This window comes from Ammospiza nelsoni, chromosome 1 (assembly GCF_027579445.1).
Source record: "Ammospiza nelsoni isolate bAmmNel1 chromosome 1, bAmmNel1.pri, whole genome shotgun sequence".
Taxonomy (NCBI): domain Eukaryota; kingdom Metazoa; phylum Chordata; class Aves; order Passeriformes; family Passerellidae; genus Ammospiza; species Ammospiza nelsoni.
In genome coordinates this window covers 66,659,729-66,680,819 of record NC_080633.1, presented here as the reverse complement: position 1 = coordinate 66,680,819, position 21,091 = coordinate 66,659,729, and the positions used below count along the sequence as shown (strand labels likewise).

At 43.8% G+C, this 21,091-nt stretch overlaps 1 protein-coding gene across 1 annotated transcript; it reads left to right on the top strand.

Moving 5' to 3' along the window:
• Positions 1 to 16,026: 16,026 nt before the first annotated feature.
• LOC132073071 (transmembrane protein 14C-like) lies at positions 16,027 to 19,620 on the top strand. The gene is made up of 4 exons (XM_059471778.1): positions 16,027 to 16,176; positions 16,532 to 16,633; positions 18,526 to 18,610; positions 18,829 to 19,620. The coding sequence occupies exons 1-4, from the start codon at positions 16,101 to 16,103 to the stop codon at positions 18,884 to 18,886; spliced, it is 321 nt and encodes a 106-aa protein (XP_059327761.1). The 5' UTR covers positions 16,027 to 16,100; the 3' UTR covers positions 18,887 to 19,620.
• The last annotated feature ends 1,471 nt before the right edge of the window (positions 19,621 to 21,091 follow it).

The following is a 21,091-nucleotide window of genomic DNA, read 5'->3' as shown; positions in this document are numbered from 1 at the left end:
GATGGCCATGGGAGAGGTGTACATCCCCAGGCCGTGCTGTTGAGCCCCCTTACTTCTTCCAGGCCAAATTCCTGCCCTCACTTTCATGCAATATAGTCAGATCATATGGATAATTTGGGACACAAGCAGTCTCTGGGCAGACAATCCCTCAGGGTATACAGGGGTGTGCCCATTGACATCCATCTCTGCTGGTCACCAGCAATTTATGCCTTGCTCAAGTGGGAAAATAAAGGTCACAAGAAGTTATAGGAGCACTTCTCATTCAGAGACACCAGCATGCTTTTACAAAGGAGATCAGTGCTTTTATTTTCCATTCACAGAACCAGCCAAAAAGGATGAAATGATATTCCCAGTGTATTAAAGCAGACCACGGGCAAAGCCAGCACTGCTACACTGACTCCCAGTCTGATGCACTGGACTGTACTGCTTTCCAGAACTGGCTCACCTCTGGAACGACAGAATGAGGTTCCGCTGTCACCTCTGCTCTCTTTGCTAAGAGTGAGTGTGCACAAGATGCCTGAGCACCAGAAGCTCCTTTTTACCCTTTCTGGAGTCCCTCTTGACAGCTCCTTGGCAAGTTGGCCTCTGTCCTCTCTGCACTGTTAGAAAGACACCAGAACTGTTACTGCAGAACTGTTACTGCAGCCTGGGAAACACATTGGAGGAGCTGCTTCCTACTTGCTTTAACAGGATGTCTTCAATAGCTGCTGCTGCTGTAGAGATCAGTTTTCCAATGTACTCCTTTCCTGTTACTTTCCTTCCCTGATGACAAGTGTACGAGACATCAGGGGCCGGCACTAATCCATGATCTTTGTTCCTGATTACCACAAAAAAACCCCAAAAAACCCTGGATGAGAACATTGACACCCAGGCATTGATTTTCCCATCTCACCCTAAACCCAGCATCAATAACCTCATCCCACTACTCACATCTCCTCGGATGCACTTACTGCAGGAGGTGTGGGAGCACACTAAGGTACTGTGGCATCACTAGGCCGAGGCAGAGGTTCAGTGAGTATTGCCAATGGAAATATAAGAGCTGCTAAATGTTAAGCAATCCCCTCAGGCTGAGAGCTGCAAGAGAAAGTTTGCCTGTAGCTACTGGCTGGCACAGCAATCACCCTTCACTCCCTTCCCTGTGCCAGTGCCCAGCTCTGTCCTGGCCACTGAACAGGGCTGCAGGGGCATCCTGACATGCTGGAGCAGCCCTTCCCAGCTTCCAGGCAAGAAAAGACACTAATGTGTGCTTCCTCTCTCTTCCCCGAAATGTGGGGCATCTGCCCCAGGGAAAGGGGGTGGGAAAGGAGCACCATGCCATGTCTGCTCTTGTACCAGCTCAAAAGGGACATGGGTGCACAGCAGTGTTATAGATGGATAATGAGGCAATTGGCTCTCACAATTAAAATTTAACTATTGTGTGAATATTAAGAAAAGTTTTATTGATGTAGAGTTATGTTATTGTAGTTTAGATGGCCTCTGCTCACCCCATAGTTCCCTTTCTCCCCCTGTACTGTGACCATCAGACAGCCTGGGTTGTCTAGGACAGGTAGACAGAAGGTGTGCACATGTGTCCCTTACCTGGAGCAGTCGGGAATGGAAAAGCTTGGTGCTTAGGGGGTGTGGCATGGCAACACCTGATCTCCAATTAAATTGCAAGAAAGCAGTAACCACCGGTAAACGGCAAAGAAGAGCTGACTGGCAGACTTTGGGAGGGGCCAGGGCTGCTTGATGCAACCCCCAGGGGTACAAAAGACTGAGCATCCATCTTGGAGATGAACTGGCCATGTGGTATCCATGAGGGCAGTTTCCAGCCTGTGAATTTTTCCTTATATAGTCCTTTTGTAGTATTTTTGTTAAGGTTTAATAAACCTTTTTAAATTTTCAAAGTGAGCAGTTGTTTCTCACAGCATGGTGTCACTGCCTGCTGCAAATGTGACAAACATAGTCACACAATCAGTGTGACTATGAGGTAGTTGATTACTAGAGCAGGGAACCCACAGTGTCCTGTGCAAGTCCACAAGCCCAGACCACTCATGATCTGAAGGGGTAGGTCGCACTAACACAGGGCTGCTTTCCACCAGATAGAGACATCTGAGAACATGAGCAGCCTAAACCTGCAATCTTTCAGTGTATTTTTTGTTGCTGCTAATCTGACACCAAAATTGGGAATCAGTGGAAGAAGATGTTGCCTTCTAGCTTGTGCTTACTTTTCCTAGGATCCACACAGCTGTGTGCTGGCCAAAATTCCAAGTGGCTTTGACACAGTTGCTTATTGTGTCTGTCTAAACTCTAAGAATCAGACTCACAGCAGCTCTCTCCAGGCAGGAAGAAGGTTGCTAATATAGCCATAAATTTTGTCTGTTGTTGCAAAGGAATGAAAATGGTGGATAGTTCTGTTTGTGGGTGGAGAGCTAAACCACTCCTAGACTTTGAAAGTATATCTACATCATCCTGATGCGAATTCCTCAGCTGGGAGCTGAATGGTATACAGGAAAATAAGAAAAGTGGTGACACGTATGTGTCCAGTGGTGGCAGTAGGATCACAGGGAGACGGGAGTTTTCCTTCACTGCAGTTTTTCTGATGCAGCGTCCCAAATAGAGCTGTTAGCTGTCAAAGAACACGTCTTTCACACCCCTTGGATGTGAGTGTGAGATGAAAGAGAAATACCAGAAGTTTCTGAGTAGCAATGCTAGTGTATTAATCTACCACGTTAGACATTTCCTTATTTTTAAGTTTTTACATGGCCAGTTGCTTGAACAGAGAGACCTGTGGTTTTTTTTTTTCAGATGCTTTAGCTTGCACTGAACTTTACACCACAGCAACTTAATAATTCAAAATCATTTTGGTGCCTCTCCATCCCACTGTCATTTGTAGATGGGCTCTTGGAAAACAACCTTCCCTGCAATGCACACGTCATTCTAATATACACTAATGTGGCTCTGTTCTGCCTGGGATAATTGTTCATTTTCCTTAGCTTAGTCCCCACCCTTCAAAAGTCAGACAGACAGAGACACACAGATTTTTTAAATATGATTGCAGACAGTGATGCTGGTTGAATAAGCCATGCTCTAGAAAAAAGGTATTTTGTACCTATGTCTTCATCATTACTCATATAACTAATCCTCGTTCTTTTGTTCCTATTCTCCATTATTTTAATGAGACTTCCTGATTGAGCAAGAACTTCTCATAGGAATAAGGAATTAAAAAAATAGGGATTTTCCTGTGACTGTTTTTGAGTCTCATGCCCACGAAGTTGTTGTAATCTCACCATCAAAACCTTCCTCTTTTGAAAAACCTGCTCAAGGGAAAGTGTTGCAACACCATTGCAGCAATCACAAAAACACCTTAATTGCAGAAATTCTGAAAAATTTCTCTTGTCCTCTAGCCCCCATGCAGATATTATAGTTCACCTGAGAAGATATCACTTAAAGCAGGCTTTGGTCTGTGCCCAATTCACAGTCATTGGAATTTAACTACTGGAAAGGAATAGTCCCTTTTTTTCACAACCAATTGTTTGTCTCTCACTGAAACAGCACTTAGTGATGATGGGATAAGGATAGGTATGTCTTCAGTAAGACTTGTTGGAAAAGCACAGCTACTAAATGGGCTTGTGCTCCCTCACTTGGTTCTCCTTTACCTTTTCAACTATCAGACATTGGTGTAAGAGGCTTCAAAGAAAACAGCTCCTTGAAGAGCAGAATTAGATGACAGTAATTTAATGAAGATTTGTTTTTCTCTCTAAACAACAACATCAGGTAATATCTGTGATAACTCATGCATAAAACTAATGAAACTTCAGTCCAGCAGTAACAGAGACTTTTCTTCACATTCCCAGATGCTGAGTTGCCAACAGCCCTGGGTTTTTTAGGAGGAAGATTCAACCAGACCACCTAAGCCTATGCCCTCCTTTCACCTATGAGCAAATTCATCTGACCACACCTAAAACTGTGTTGCACACATTGAAATACAAACCCTGATGCCAGCACACAGCCAGGGTGGAAATTGGCAGAACCATACCTAAATGGGAGGTGGGGTGGGCACTGGCAGCTCCTGCAGAGCAGCTCTCCTCTTGCCTGTCCTTGGCACCCATCATGTCCCCACAAGTCCAGCTCACTCCCACTGGGAGAGGCAAGTGTTTCCTGAACCGCCCTCTAGAATTCAGCTCCTCAAAACCAGGACTGCAGCACTCCCATATACACTAGAATTAGTTTAAGGGTCAAAAACAGCACAGAAAAGCTTCCTCCGAAACATATCAGAGGAAGCTACTAGAAGTGAGACTTTTCCTTATTATCCATCAGATGTTTAAACACAGGAGGTGCAGTTAGCACTCTTACGACTGTCAGCAGCCTAACAGCTCAAGAAGATGACATGCATTTCCTTAAATCAGAACACTTTGTTTTAAATAAGCTTCTTGCTTGTTTCTGAGTTTCAATTCTTTCTTTCCAACTTCTGAGGTCTGCTTTGAAGCTCAACAATCTTGAGTTTATTTTAGTTAAACCTTCACCCTGCCACACACACACTTTTGCTTTTGCATACCCCACTGAAATGAAAATTTCTGGTGGCAAAATATGAAATTGAGCCTTTGTACATATTTAAGGAGGGGTGTTGGTTTTCTTTTTCCTCCATTGTCGCAAACTCATCTTGAAAGAAAATCTTTTCTTCTGAGGAATGCCCTCACATCTTTACCAGCTACCTCCCTTCCCTGGTCAGGTGAGATAACTTGTCTTGCTGGGCAAACAAGAAAACAGACAAACCAGAATTCCAGAGCAAATCATTCTTGCATGGCATCTCATGCACCTGGTCAGACAAATTCCTGTTGCTGCACAGAGTTAAGAGGTGACGCTTTCCATCCTACCCATAACTGCTCATCAGCTTCTCTCCATCTTCCTAAACACTGGACTGAGGCTGGGTTGTGGGTGGTGGGGAGTCTGCCCTTCCCTGTAGTAGGATATGGCTCGTGGCATTGGTTTCAGGAATGGGATCCTGCAGGAGCTGCAGGGGTGTGCCAAGGCTGGCAGTGTGGGCACTGTGATGCAGGTGGGTGAAGGGGCTGCTGGTGGCCACCTGGGTGCTGCTGGTCACTGCCGTGCTGCTGAGGCACACTGGGGCCAGTGGTGGCACTGGGGGCTCTCGGAAGGCCACGGGGCATGCTGCTGGCAAGGCAGGCACCCTGCCTGAGGGGCCGGCAGCACTGGGCACGGGCCTGCCAATTGTAAGTGTCCTGCAGTGTCAGAACCCAGGACATTCCTCTGGCTGCCCTGGAGGATTCGAGACCCTGGCAGGGGGCTCAGAGACCTTGGCATGGAGTCAAAAACACCTGTGCCTTTGATCTTAGCCCATGGAAAAAGTTACCAGCTTTGTGTGAAGATTTACAAGCCACAAGGGTTTGAATAGAATGGTAGTTAATTTGTCACAGGGTGAAAAAGTAGAATTTTGGGGATTTAGAATGGGCATTTAGAATGGGGGTTTAAGAGGCACGATGGGGGAATCTGGACATGTCCTGTCCTTCTTCTTCCTCTTCTTCTCCTCCATCTTCTGCTGGGATGGTGACATTTCTGAATTGGTTTAGGGTAGAGACAGACTGTCTAATATAGGTAATAGGTATTGGAAAATTATTGTAAATAAAGTACACATAGTTTCTATTAGAAAAAGATAACACTGCCCTGAGGGTGGCCAGTGTACCACAGACTGACCTGCTGGACAGATCTCAGAGGGTCCAAAAAAGAATGTATTACATAAGAGAAAATAAACAACCTTGAGGACCAGAACCGAGGAATCCCTACTTCTTTGAGTGTGGGACTGGGAAAAAAGACCTTTTAATACCTCGGAAGCCATTCCAGCAACAACAAACTCAATACTGCAGCCCACTTATATCTGACCCACCTCAAGCCCTGCATGTTTCCCAGACATAAATATATGGCTCCAGTGCCCAGCAAAAGTTGCCGCTGATTTAAATCTTGTCTTGCAGAATAATATTCCCAAGGATGGGAACAGTTCAGGCAGATTTCTAAAGAGCAAACTCCTGTGCATCACCTTGTGAAGTGCAGGAGAAAAACTCGGATCAGTTGGTGGCATAGGAGTGTAAAGAAATTGTCCCTTTGCCTAGAGAGAAATGCTGAAGGGGAAGCACAGGCTGTTTCAGGGGGCTGGTGGAGATTAGCCTGTTAATAGATAAGTTTGAACCTGGAATCACAAGTACAGCATTTGGAAGGTCAAGGCCAATCAGGCAGCCTTTTATGCTGCAAGATTTCCAGCCTCATGTCAGTTTAAGTGTGCATGTTACAGAAATGGGGCTGCAGTGGCTCATGTGTAAGCTGCCTGTGTTTGTCTTCATAATCTGTGGTGGTGATGCAAGGAGGAAAGAGATGGGAAGATGAAAGGTTGCCTCTTGGAATCAACACATGCAGAACAGCTCACACTGGAATTGTAATGGCACAAAACTGAAGGGAAGGGCTTAGAGGGGATGTTGCCTTTGGGTTTGTGTTGTCTTTGTCCTGTGAGAGAGGTCCAGGCTCTGAAGCAGTGCTTTTCCTTCCTCCAAACCTCCACCACTAAGAAAAGGCATGAAATTAAAGGCAACAGAGGGGCTGACACGTCTCTCTTGTGGCTCTCTCCATACCTGAGCAGTGCAGTGCTGCTGGTGGCTGCTCTTAAGCCCTGGTGGCAGCAAACCTGTTTCCAGAGCAGTGCTCAGTATTGCTGCCCACGAGGTGGCTCTTTCCTGTTTCTGGTTTTGAAAGACAAAACTCTGCTAACCATGATGGAATGAGAGAAAAGAGTGAACAAAAGTAGAGTGGGCAGCTCATGACAACATTTATTTTAACTTTCATAAGCAGCACCACTTCTCAGACAAATTGTTTTTTTAAGAACAGCATCCCAGGAAAATTCCGAATGTGAAATCAGTCGCTCAGGCAACTATTTAAAGAAAAAAATATGTATAAATTAATTTTCCCCCCCATACTGAGCTACACTTTACCCTACTTTTTAATTAACTTACAAAGATATCTGATTTCCTCAGTTTGGGAGACAGTGAATAATGTGAAGTCAGTAGTTTTGTATTCCTAGAAGGCAGTGCCTTCCAGTATATTTGTGGATGTCCTGGGGTCATTCCTGTTTTTTCAGATATCTTTCTCCTTTGCCATTGTATCAGCATTTTCCAAAATTTCTCCCACACTACATTTATTGCCATCTGTTATGAACAGATTTTTAATTGGGATGGTAATGCACATCTCAGGCTATTCAAAGCATTTATTCCCTGCCATCACTGTCCCTTTTTCTCTTTCATAAAATGTTATCTTTACCTTAATGCTTTCTGTGAAAAAGTAATAATTTTCTGAATTTTTCCTGGGACAAAGCCACACTTTTTGGCATGCTGCTTTATTTGGTAAATGCAATATACAGAAGGGGAGAAATGAAGCTGTTAAGTTCTGGTTATAGCTGACACACACTGCTGTTTATGGCAAAGTGCTATGGCAGTTCTGCAGTTGGATCATACAGCCCTTTTTGCATTTGCTTTAAAAGTCATGAGGCAGTTTTTGTGGCATGGCACTTGGTATGAGTGGCATTCCTCAGGGGTTGGTATTGGGACTGGCACTGTTTAACATCTCTGTCAGTGACAGGGACAGTGGGATTGAGTGCACCCTCAGCAAATCTGCTGGTGACACTGAGCTGTGTGGTGCAGTCAGCATGCTGGAGGGAAGGGATGGCATCCAGAGGGACCTGGACAGGCTGAAGAGGTGGGACTGTGCAAACCTCATGGAGTTCAACAAGGCCAAGTGCAAGGTCTTGCATGTGGGTCAGGTCAACCCAAGGACAATCACAGGCTGGGGGAGAATGGCTTGAGAGCAGCCCTGAGGAGAAGGACTTGGTTGCTCAGCATGACCCAGCAGTGTGTGCCTGCAGCCCAGAAAGCCAAACATGTCCTAGGCTGCATCCAAAGCAGCATGGCCAGCAGGCTGGACGGGTGGTACTTCTCTCTACTCTACCCTCATGAGAACCTGCTGGGAGTGCTGCATCCAGCTCTGGGCCCCCCAACATGAGGAGGACATAGACCTGCTGGAGCAAGGCCAGAGGAGGACTATAGAGATGATCAAGGTCTGGAGCACCTCTCCTATGAAGACAGGCTGAGAGAGCTGGGGTTGTTCAGCCTGGAGGAAAGAAGGCTCTCAGCTGATCTTAGAGCAGCCTTTCAGTACCCAAAGAGAGCCTGTAAGAGGGCTGGAGAGGGAACTTTTACAGGGTCATGTATGGAAAACACATGGGGAAATGGATTTATACCATAAGAGGATGGTTTTAGATTGGATATATGAAAGAAATTCTTTACTGTGGGGGTAGTGAGGCACTGGACAGGTGGTCCAGAGGAGTTGTGGATGCCCTATCCCTGGGAGTATTCAAGACCAGGTTGGATGGGACTTTGAGAAAGCTGGGCTAGTAGAAGGCGTTTTTAGAGACAAGTAGAAGGTGATAATTAGTGACAAGCAGAGGATAAACTCTAAACTTGTTTATCTCCTGGATAGGTCCTGTTGTCTGCCTAAATGTGTATCTATTATTATATATCATTATAGGTTATAACTGAGTTTCAATAATTCCTTCCAATAATATCATGCTTGAATTTGTTCTGTTAGTCTCTTTCCTTAAACAAACCAACCAACCAACCAACAACAAAAACCAAAGCAAAAATCCAGTACTTAGCACTAAATTCACGTGAAGGTACTATGTGTTAGTGGTCCAGTGTTCAAATAGCACTTGGAGGGCAGTGCTGGGTGGGAAGGTTACATGAATGATCATGTGCAGTATCATACTGAGGCTGCTGCAGAAGAGGGATTTTATTTTTCAAATGAAGTCTTTAGGTCTTTTGTGTTGACATCTTGTCTTTGTAATGAAAGTGTTCTCAGTGAAGGACAGCCATGTTAGCAGCCAGGCATCTGTTGATGTGTATCCCAAAGCATTTTACCCCAGCTCTGTGGAGAAAGGTCCCAGAGAATGCACATAAACCCGAACACAAAGTACTTAAGAGGACTAACTATTTGATTTTCTGTTACCTAGTTTCAGAAGTCCCAGGATCCATGGCCAGCACACGATGGGGAGGTGGAAATGGTGAAGTGGATTGATATGGAAGAGAGCCATGGAGTTTGTCATGGTAATGTGTACATTTTTCTCCATCTTTTCTTTCTGTGCTAGCAACAAATATTTGGTTTCAAAAGTCCTTAATCGATAACATAGTTATGTGTATTGATGAGAAAAATAAATTGAGAACTTCAGTCAGCTTCAATGACAGCAATTTCACATCAACATAACTATATTGAAACCAGTGAAAATACACAAATAGCACCCAGAATTAGTTTGTGGAAAATCTAGTGTGGGTAAAAGTATTGGTTTCTCTTCACTGACAGAGGAAATTCAACTGCTGTTTTCAGGTGACAACACCCCAGCCTACAATGTCACTAAAAGCAATCACGAGAATAGCAATCTTAATTTCTGAGGTGTCAGAGCATAAACTTATGAGACAGCATTTTTAGGGATGTTCTGTAAATGCAGCTTAGATTGGGTTGTTTCACACTGCCTGCAAATCACTTAACACTTGGAGACCAAAGTATGAGAGATCCAAAAGAAGACACCAGGGTAAAGGTCCTCTTGCAGCTGCAGGAGCTTTCCATTTTTGTCATTTTTAATGGGATATTTTCTAGCTCCAACTTTTGTCTTGCTACCCTGTCATTGCTGTATTATCCCACAAAAAATACAAACATAGCCATGTATTCCTGGAACTTTTTGTGTCTAAAAGACAAGTGTAATGAGTCACAATCAGCAAGATCTTAAACACAGGAATACAACTGCTGGCTATACATATAGATATGGTTCTGTCAAATATATTGATATTTACTATAGAGAATAACAGAAAACTACTGGAAATGGAATAAAGATGCTACATTTCCCAGATCATACCTGTTCTTTAAATATCTGTTGGGACAAGGTTTGTAAGAACAAACAGGATCTTTTACTAGATCAGTGTGCCTGGTTAAAAAAATCAGATAGGGATTTAGACACAGGAGTCTTAGAAACAGGGGCTTGCATATTTGTCTTACTTGGCTGACTAAGTGAACTGGAAAAAAAATTAAAAATAATTATTTACATGCATATTTTGGTTCATCAGTGTCCTTAGACTGTCCTGTGTAAGGACATAGAGGGAGAGATGGAATGTGGAAGATAAGTATTTTCACGACTGAAAAAGCAGTAAACAAGCTTTGGCAATAACGTAGTGTTTCTGGTTTGTATCTTGATGTGGCATAAGACTTCTTAAGACTTCCCAAGAGTATTCACTTTTGTGGCATACAATGGTTGATGCAAACACAACTTTGGGTTTGGTAGATCACAGCCCCATTTGAATTCCACAGTAACAGCCACTAGAGGGAGGCCATCCAACGTCTGAGCAGATTTTCCCTTCAAACTCTTGGTAAAGTGCACAAAATCTCAACCAACCTAGTATGCTGCAGAGTGAAAAAAAATAAAGAAAGAAAAAAACGGGAGCTTGAGAATATTTTAGTGTGGCAAACAGAAGACAAAAGTCATGGCTATCAGTCATCATGTCCTAAAAAAGAAAGCAAGGAAGCAAACCTATGGATGCTTATTCCTCTAGTTATTGTGGTTGTATTCACATGGCATGTTAGCAGCACTGTTGAGTGACCCAGGCAGCTGCACAAAAAGCAGTAAAAATCGGGATGCCTGAATCTAGGGAGACTGTGTGCTGCTCTCCTGCCTTTCTTCTGAGCAAGCAGTGATGGCCCAAAGAATAACTCTTGAAAAAGAGCAGTTTACCACCAACTTTATGAAAGCATTGCTAATTTCAGGGTCTTTTAACAAACTGGATTGCAAACTGCAGCAGTTCTGTAACAGGAACACGAGACATTCAGATGTCCTGGAGCGTGGCTGGTAACCTGCAGAGAAGGTTCTGAACAGACAGGATCTGCCTCAGTCAGCTTGTTCTGCTTTTAGAGCAGTCAACACCTAATGATGCAGATTCCGGCAGAGAGGCACCAAAAGTTTACCTCCAGAGAATAAATTCTGCTTAGTATTTGGAAGAGGGGAGAAGAGGGCTTTGCTATCCTGCTGTCATGGAGGAAGCTAAAGAGAGAAATATTGCAGAATGAGTAATTATTTCAAATAGAGAGTTTTAGGAAGGTCTAGAGACTTAAGAGAGATCTGGGACCAGCCCATCCCATCCTTGGTCTAACAAGCTGAATATTTCCCAAACTGAAAAAATCCCAAATAAAATAAAGCTGTGCTCACCATTTTGTGTGAATATTTAAAGTAGCCCAGAGTACAAACATCACATTTCATTGTTAAGACTCCAGAGGTGAATAGCAAAATGTCAACAGCAGAAGCAATGAGCTTGGCAGTTTGAATTTGATGGATATAATGGCATGTAGCAATCTGAACCTGAAGAAATACAGATATTTTATGGGTATACAGATACATTCTGAGTTAAATTACCTATTCAAGTAAGAATCCAGAAAAACATAACAGATTTCTGTCCATAGGTTATTTAAGATTATTTAAGTTTTGTTGGTTTTTTTTTTTAATTTGTTTTCTTTTGTTTTCATGAATGCTACTCCAGGTTATGCTTTTCTGTAAGTAAGTCAATCTGGTTTCACTGTGTGATTGATTTTTGAGTGCCACACCTGCCTCATCAGTCTCTTTTTTTTTTTTTTTGTAGCAAGAACAATACAGTTATTCACTGTAGAAGAGACAAAACAATGATTTCTGGCAGCTAAACTGAAGAAACCAGTGAGAGCTTACCATAGTGGTGTTAATTTGAAATAGCAGTAAAAGACAAGGGAAGATTAAAAACTGAAGGGGGTGTCTGGTAGGAAGGATTTAAAGGAAGGTTAGACTCCCCTGCACAACAGTGACAGCAGTGATTGAGTTCAGCAGCTGTGGTGCACCTCCACAGCTTTGTCTTCTATAAATATGGCAGAGCAAAAAAAAAAAAAAAAAACCAACAAAAACCCACAACACAAAAAAAACCAAACAAAAACAAAACCAAAAACAAAAACACCGCCCAGATGTTTGCCAAGGTAACCAGCTTCACTTTAGTAATGAAAGCAATGTGTATGTAGAATCATTGCATTATAGAATGGTTTCAGTTAGAAGGGACCCTAAAGATCATCTAGTTCCAAAATCGCTACCATGGGCAGGAATGTCATTCACTAGATCAGGCCCCCACCCAGCCTGACCTGGAACACTTCCAGGGGCACCCACAGATGCAGAACAAAGAAAAATCCGAACACACTTTAGTGAGCTTGCAATCTGGTTTTTTCTCTCTTGCATATTGCATTCCTCTGTTGGCTGTATCAATTCCTCTGCCCTATCCTTCAAACCTTGTCTCACTTAATTTGTGAGCACACAGCTACCACAAACCCATCATTCTGAAAGCCACAAATGCAAGGCTGAAGCATTGGCACCCATGAATAAATCATAGCATAGCCACAAGAGGCATAAAACAGAAGTAGCCAGTAGGATTGTCTGCTCACTGGCTTCTGAGTCAGTCACTGGTTTCTAATTCAGTTAAAGCATCAAAGATTCTGATTTATGTGAGCTGAGAGGTCAGCAGTGGCATCAGCAGCACCAAACGATGAATGAAAGTGCTGCAAACATAATGAAGGGTGGTCTCAAAATCACAGTAAGGTGTTACATTGTGATGTGCAGGAACAGATTGACACCCTCAGCTTTCACCAGGAACCAGCCTGTGATCATACAAACATCTAATTAACAGCTTGACATAATGCTTAAAAAAAGTTTTACTGGCATTACTCCACAGCAGAGAGGCACTTTTGATGACCCTCTGCAAATCATTCTCAATGGATTTAAACAAAGACGAATTTTCATTGTTCCAGATTCACCCTCCAGTACGACCCTCTAGCTATGGCTTTGCTTTCCATCTCTGTCCTCTCCCCACTCTAGGAATCCAGGGAAGATTCAGACCTTTGGTAACAGAGGGTCACCCAAGAAAAGGTCTTTGCCTAGCAAATCCTGCTGTCTCATGGCTGGTGACTGCCAGCACAGTGGTGGTTTGCTATGTGAACATGAAAGCTTACTCAAAAGAATGATTAAGAATTAGCTGGTGTGTGAATGTCATTTTTGTGAGGGGCACCTGAAGAGGCTGGAAACAGGCATTAAAATAGACCTAGAAAGGCCTATTTCTAATGCACTCAAGGCAAAACAATGGTGTTAAGTAGGTAACACCAAACCTTTCTACCTGATTTGATTAGGTGCTTAAATTAAAATGGAGAGAGCTGCACCTGTGGATTAGCATAATAAGTGAGAGATATAACTAGCAAATAGACAGGGGGTCAAGTAGTAATTATAGGAAAGTTATATTACCAATGGATGCTTCTGCCTTAGTTTGATAAAATCTATAAATAGTACAATCAGTTTGTTAAAATGTATACATAATATAAAGTATTGATAGCAATGAGCGGACCAAGCTGGCTACTATGTGCAAACTAGAATGAGGGATGGTAAGACCTGCCTCAGTGAGTGAATTGGCACTGGGCACCCCTTAGCAAGCCTGCCTTCAGGACAAAGGAATGCATCCGGTGCAGTGCCGGGCTGGCTGCTGCCCCTGGTGCTGGGGATTGTGCCCTGTAGCAGAGCACCACCATCGCTCTGCACACGTGTGGCGTCCTCAGCAGAGCTGCCAAGGAATCCAGATGCCTTCTTTTGACATCTGGATTGGGCTTCCAGGGCAAGGTTGGCTTCTGAGAGGAGAAGCCAGGACCAACTGTCATGTTTGGCAGAGTCAGCCAGCTCCAGGACAGACCCGCTGCTGGCCAAGGCCGAACTCATGAGACAGTGTGTGAGAGCACCTCCTGGAGAGAGGAATGAGAACCTTTGGGGAGGAACAGCCCTGAAGACAGCAAGGTCAGTGAAGAAGGAGCACAGGAGGTGTTCCGGGTGCAGGAGTGAAGGTTCCCCTGCAGCCCGTGCTGCAGCCCCCCCCTCCAGCCCATGGAGCAGAGATCCTCCTGCAGCCCATGGAGGACCCCACACTGGAGTGGGTGAACGTGCCCCAGGGGAAGCTGAAGCTGCAGAGAGGAGCCCAGCTCAGAGCAAGAGTGCTGGCAGGACTTGTGACCACACAGAAGATCCACTCTGGAGCAGCCTGTTCCCGAAGGACTGCACCCCACCGAAGGACCTATGCTGTGGCAGTTTGTGCAGGACTGTCTCCCGTGGGAGGGACCCTGTGAAAAATGCCAATCACTTGTTTTTAAATTTTAAAAGTTTAATGATAATAAAATGGTTATAAAAAAAAAATATCATTAGAGTAATAATAATTTGGACAATTTGGATTAGGACAATATGAGACAATAAAAACAAAGAGTTATGGATGTCCAGGAACCTTTTTCTGGGCAAAAAAAGCCCAAAAAAGGAGCCATGTTAACAGAGGATTAACCCTTAAAAATAATAGCTGGTTGCATATTCATACATCTCATACATGATGCATAAATTCTGTTCAAATATAGGATTCTGTCTGGTCAGTGTCAACTTCTTCCTCTTAATCCTAACGGCGTCTTCATGGCTGAGCAAGGCAAGAAGAAGTTCGTTACTTCTGATAAGAGAGCAACAAATTCTCTTTCTCTGAAAGATTTAGGTGTCCTGTGGCTGCTATCTTGCTGTGAGTCCTTTCTTTAAAAAGTATCTTACATAGCATAGTTTCTATTTTAACATTATGTTATAACCTAAAACTATACTTAACACACTACTAAATAAATTAATACAGCATAACTTTCTAACATAACACATATAGTATTCATTTTAATATTTGCGAAAAATATTAAAAATATTTATAAAATATGCATTTTTCACAGACCCCACGCCAGGGCACGGCAGGAGTGTGAGGAGGGAGCAGCAGTGCAGGAGAGACGCCATGGACCGACTGCAACCTGCACTTCCCACCCCCTGGCAGGGCAGAGTGATGCCGAGCCTGGGAAGAGAAGGGGAGGTGGGTGAAATACAAAGCTGTGTTTCGTGTCGGGTACATACAGGCAATGTGTGTATTTGTGATTGTGGTATGTGTGGAAACCGACCATGGGGCAGTTATAAAGACGAATTCTAATAATAACTGAGGAAAGTAAAGCATGGAAGAAGGCCTTTGAACCTATCGTTTGTTCGCAATTAACCTTTATAAGTGTTAAGCTGATTTAGGAGCGTTTGAATTAAAGCTTTAAGGATGTTGCTTTTTGACAAGAACATTCTGCTTGTAGTTAAGCCTTAAAGAGTTTTGCAATAATAACCTTTTGAGGTATAATTTTAGAATATTGCCTGTATCCTTGAAACTATAGCTTTGGAATATATATAAAGGAAACATGCTTATCTCACACCTTAACAAAACAGTGAAAAGCAGCTTGAGAAAGGAAGATGAACATCAACTCAAGGATTAATAGTTTCGACCAAGAGAAGCTGGACATCACTGGTATGAGATTTATATTCCTTGCAATTAAAAGGTGGAGCCACATCCGGAGAGCTGGACTTCACCAGATGGGATGCTTCTTCCTTCTCTCAGGACCACCTGGGGACCATCTGGGGATACTCCTTTCTGGGATACATCCTGAGAAAAACTAAATCACAATAGCGTTTAAAATTGTGACGTAAAAATTTGGAATAGAAACTGCTGGTGAGTAAAAATTGGGAATAGAAACTGCTGAGAAAGCTGATGAGTACCCCTATAAATACCTGTAAGCCTCAACTATCGGTGTGCAGTTGGAAGGAAAACTTCCCCTACTGTACCCAGCGCTGTATTGCTCATACTTTACCATATTAATTAATAAATTGATTGCTGCTTGAATATTGGCCTTGTCAAGCTCTCGTTTATAACAGGTGGGTGTTTCCTGCTTCACTTCTAACTCGGAAAAATTGGAAAACTGCGTTACTGGTGGGCAGTCAATCAAGCAAATCCTCCCGGCCCCGAGGCGCCGTCATGGGCGGCGGGCGGGGCCTCCGTGAGGCGGCCCCGGCGCGGGGCGGGGCGGGCGGCGTGAGGGCGGCCCAAGGTCGGCGCTGCGCTGCGCTGCCGTACGCCGTCTGTCTCCGCGGCTGCCCGCAGATGGAGTACGACTGGCTGGGCTTCGGCTACGCGGCGCTGGTGGCGGCGGGCGGTGTCGTGGGCTACGCCAAGGCAGGTGGGTGCTGGTGGCCCTGGCTGTCCCTGTCCCGGCCGTGCCCGCAGGCAGCCCCCGCTCCGCTCCCTTCCGCCCCGCCCCGCTGTGGGGCCGCTGCCGGCGGTGACACCACAAGTGCCGCTCAGTCCTTGCTGCCACCAAATAAGTGCAACGAAACGGTGCTCGCGGAGGTCTGCGAAGTGTGTTAAAAAACTCTCCAAACCCCTCAACCTGAGCCCTAATGCTGTAGTAGTTAGATCGGTTTTGTGGATTTACTAGAACGGAGAAGTCGCGAAGTGCTTTCGTTTGGCGTGCAGGCTGGCTCTGTGTGTCAGCCTCTCTGTTCTTCCGCTGACTGCTTTATTCTTTATTCAAGGCAGCGTCCCGTCTCTAGCTGCCGGTCTGCTGTTCGGCGGCTTAGCGGGGCTAGGCGCGTACCAGCAGTCCAAAGATCCAAAGAATGTGTGGCTTTCCCTCGGTAAGTTTGCTCGGCAGCCGAGTACTGAGTGTTACTGGTAGCGGTGGGAACAGTAACCTTTTTTTCTCTTAGCATGTTTCAGCTGCCCTGTGCCGTTGTACCTATACAAATGTTGTAAGTGGTGGCGGGACCCCCTGCCCACAGCCAGGAGGTATTTGTGTAAGAGCACAATTTTTGTTTGTCCTGTGTGAATCCAGAGCTGGTGAGAAGCACCTGTCTCCTCTGCCAGATTAGATAAAGTGTTACACCAACACATTAGGTGCAGGAAACATACATGGAAAATTTTTGGTTGTGAAGCAGCGCTTTTAGCCTGTGGTGGTGGAATAAGCACTATTTTTGCAATAGTGACAGCAGTGTGACAGGAGGTATGTGGCCTTAGGGGACTCTGGTTTGCACAAGCATCTCGGAGGAGCAGTACATGTTCTAATGAATCATACACTCTGGAAGAAACAGTATATTGAAGAAAAGAGGCAGTGATCTATTTTGCTTGCTTTCAGTAGAGTTTAATAGAAGTTGTGGGTGTTAAGCTTGCAGTTAAATCTTCTGCAGGGGAAGGAGAAGGATGAAATCACTGTGGAAAGTATTATGAAGCACTCAGGTGGACCTCAGGGAGTTCCTTTGCTGCAGGAGTGTAATATCTGGGGTTAAACCACTATCAGGAAGTGATTGTGCCTTTGGGGACTAGGGTATCCTAGATGAGTTCTTGAGGATCCTGCTAGTTCTGTAACTACCCCATAGTGTTACTAGTGCTATGATACTTTAGCTTTACAGTGATTTAAGACTATTTTAAACCAATAGGACTAATGTGCTGAAAGGCCACTAGAGGACCAACCTCATCAGTAAGGAATGAAATGTAAAATGCAGCTCATTGTAAAGCACAATTTCATTTGTGAAATGTCCTTCTACTCTGGCATACTATGGGAGTGGCTGTGCATCTCTGGTACGGGTTTTTAGGCCATGTCATGGCGAGGGATGAGCAGCTTTTGTATATCCTGATGTGGTGCATGGAGTGTTTTCAAGTGGACCTCTTGAAAGCAGTGCTGTGTCACAGTCTAGTACAGCTCTCCATGCTTGCATCCCTCCTTGCAATGTGCAGCTGTGGCTCCTGCAGAGCTATAAATTGGTCCCAGTACATCAGGGGTAGAAATAGAGAAATATAACCTTGACAGAGTGTCTCTAGAATACCTTTTACCCTGTCTGATGCAAACAAACTTGAGGCTTTGGAAAAATGTATACCACACTTTCACCTGCCTTTCTTCAAAAAAAAAACAAAAAAAACAATGGCCCTGTACATTTCTTGTAAATGTTGATGGGATTCCTTTTCTACATTTAGAGATAAAACAATTTGCAGTAATGTCTAAGATGTTAATTGCTCTTTCAGTTTGATCTTTTGGATTGCTTTCTGTTTTCTAATAATATTTTCAAGTGGGGTTGTTTTCTATCCAGTTGTAGTATTTACTGCCACTTTCCAGTTCAGAATGTCACAGAGAAATGAGAAGTGTAAATAATATTTACCTCCCACTTAGTGAATACTGTCACCATCCCAGCTTTCTGGCAGTTTTGAGCCTGCCTGTGTTTGAGGGAATAATCATTCTTTTGCAAGTAAAGGTTGAGGGAGAGGTAGTGACCTGTTCAGAGGATTAGTTTGTGGGTGATCAGACCGTGGTCTCCGCCCTGGTGAGATCTCCTTGCTTGTGCTGAGCAGTGGAGCATGCTTACCAAAGCTGCTGAGAAGCTTCTAATGACAGCTTTGATGCTGAAGAGAATCAAATAGTTTACTCCCAGAGGGAGGCACTCCTGTCTGTATGTGTGGTCTGCTCAGTGTCCGAGTGTGGCAATGCTGTACTGGCATTTCTGTGTCAAATGGTTCTGACTGGGCTTCTTTTCAACAGTGGCATCTGGCACCTTGTCTACTGTCATGGGAATGAGATTTTACAACTCCAAAAAGGCAATGCCCGGGATAATTGCCGGTGCCAGGTAACCACCTGTACTTTGTTTTTGTCTGTGTTATTAAATAAGCATTTTATTTAGCTTATTTGTGGATTATATTGTTTTAATATGGTGAGTTCTGTGAAAAATGAAATCTTGTGGTGGTGTTTAGGTAAATGAAATGATGTCAATGTTTTCTTCCTTCTTGTTCTTTATGGGATTTTTTGCCTCCACCACCCTTTTTTTATAACTATTCTGTTCCACAGTTTACTGATGGTTGGACGGCTTGGATTGCAGATGATGGAAAAACCTCTTAAGCCATAAATATGCATCAAGTGACTTGAAGACACATGACTGAGAAGCCCAAAATGCAACTGCCTAAATATGCTGCACAATAGTGGAAAAGGCACTGCTACCTGTGCATTGTATTTTTCATATCCTAATGCACATGCGTTGTGTTTTTAAGGGACTGACACGGAGAGCCCTTGTCATGGTATTTGTCTTAACATTTTCTGCACTGAAAGCAAGCAAGAAAATATGAGTGTAGCATTAGTTTAGCTTCTGGTCCTGCAGCTTAGTGTCAGCAAAGACCTCCTGGCCCTTGCATGCAGACAGTTGCAGGATTGAGACTGAATTCCCCAAATGACTTGTCCTTCTAAAATCATGTGTACCTCTAAAAGCGGGGGAGAGGAGTTTCTGATTTGTCTCTAGTAATTAATAGAATAAATGTGCTTATGATGTTCCATCTCCCTTTCCATGCCAGTTTGTCCATTCACAGTGTTTGTCTGTCAGGGAGTTTGTTCTCCCAGCACTGTGTGTTAGAACCTGGTCCCACAAAACACAATCACAGAACCAGCTGTGGTCAGGGCTCTGCTGTAATGCAATAAATGCATAACCATGCCTTGCAATCACTTGTAAGCTCAGCTCCATGTCATTCACTTCACTTTTACAGATTACTACCCATAAATCAAAAATATGCTTTATTAGGAAATGCTGAATTGTAGGCACAGCTTTATTAAAACATTATTTTAAATAAACTAAGAAATTATTATTGCAAACTTTCGTGTTCTACAGAGCTTATTTTGTCTCTAATTGTTCATCTGGATTGATACAGTTTGGTGCCTTTCCTGCAGGGTGTCAGGTTATATTTGTGAGCTTGAATTGTATAAATAATCTATCCCTGCATCTAGTAACTTGTAAATATAAAAATCTGAACAGGGAGGGAGGTGGAGAGCACAAAAGCATACAGACTACATGTACAGACAAGTATTATATTCTTATAATATAATACTTGTACATTTTTTAGTTTGAGTTTTGGGTTTTGTTTGTTTTGGGCTTTTTGTTTGGTTGGTTTTTATTTTTGTTGGGTTTTTTGTTTTGTTTTGTTTTCTGAGGGGATAATCTATTTTAGATTTAGAAAATACTGTATAAAAGTTTATTTAAAGACTGAAGGGCTTATTTCATCAGTCTTTGTCCTCAGTTGATTCCCTTAATGCCTGAAATAATTCTAAATATAAACCTCCCATAGAGAAAAATCCTGGAAGATACACGTGGTTGGTAATGTATTTTCTGGTCACATTGAACTTATGTCCCTTTTTGCACAGATCCTGAGCTTCGATTTCTTCAGCCTTTTTGTTTGGTGCCTGGTACTGAGAGAGATGGAAGCAGGAGGGCTGGTGCATTAGATTGATGAGACTCTGGGGTTGCTCAGAATTCTCTGAGTATCAGGGTAGTACCTTGGCAGGAGGGTCACATCCTGTGGTTTTCCTTCCCTCGTCCCTTGTCACAGCAGAACAGGCAGGGCAGTGACCTTGTGCTGTGTGAGCAGGAGGCGCAGAGCTGGGCCAGGCTCTGCCAGCAGGGAGGTGGCTTGCCAGGCAAGTCACAGGGATGAGGCAGGGCTGAGATCAAGCCAGGAGTCAGGTCAGTCAGACTGGGTTCCAGATCTGCAGGGACATGGCCAGGAATGGGTGCAGCTCCAGCAAGTGTCTCGGCAGCCTGGTCCCAGGCCACACAGCCTGGGTCAGAGCTGGCTTGAGCACAGACAGGTCTGGATGGGGAACAGTGCTCAGAGCATCTCCTCAGAGCCCTTATTCATCACCCTGCAGAGTTCAGCTTCAAGTGTTCACCTGTATTTACTTTCTTCTCCTACCTCCCTGCATGGAAATAAGGGGTGTGCAGGACAGCAGATGGTTTGTTACCATGTCACCCTTTTAAGTGCCTAATTCCAGCCCAGGACCCAGCACTGGTAGGCAGTGTTCTAATCTTTGTTCTAATTTGAAAAAGTTAATAAGCCAGACATTAGCATTTAAGAGACACTTCTCCTTAAACTGCTTTATGGGAGTTTTTTTTTGCCTCTTCATATTTCTATTGAAGCAGTTTTCTTCTGTAGGAGTAGGGTGCAAACATAAATGCATCTCCTGCAATAAACTGAGAACAGCCATGACCCAGCAATTTTGTAATTGTATAATGCTGGTCTCAAGCCAGGTAACTTGTGAATTTGAATTGCAGTTGTCTTTACCAGAATAA

Coding starts and splice junctions, on each gene's coding strand:
- LOC132073071 (XM_059471778.1), top strand. CDS start 16,101: ATGGAGTACGACTGGCTGGGCTTCGGCTACGCGGCGCTGGTGGCGGCG. Junction 16,177..16,531: donor CGTGGGCTACGCCAAGGCAG/GTGGGTGCTGGT, acceptor TCTTTATTCAAG/GCAGCGTCCCGTCTCTAGCT. Junction 16,634..18,525: donor GAATGTGTGGCTTTCCCTCG/GTAAGTTTGCTC, acceptor TCTTTTCAACAG/TGGCATCTGGCACCTTGTCT.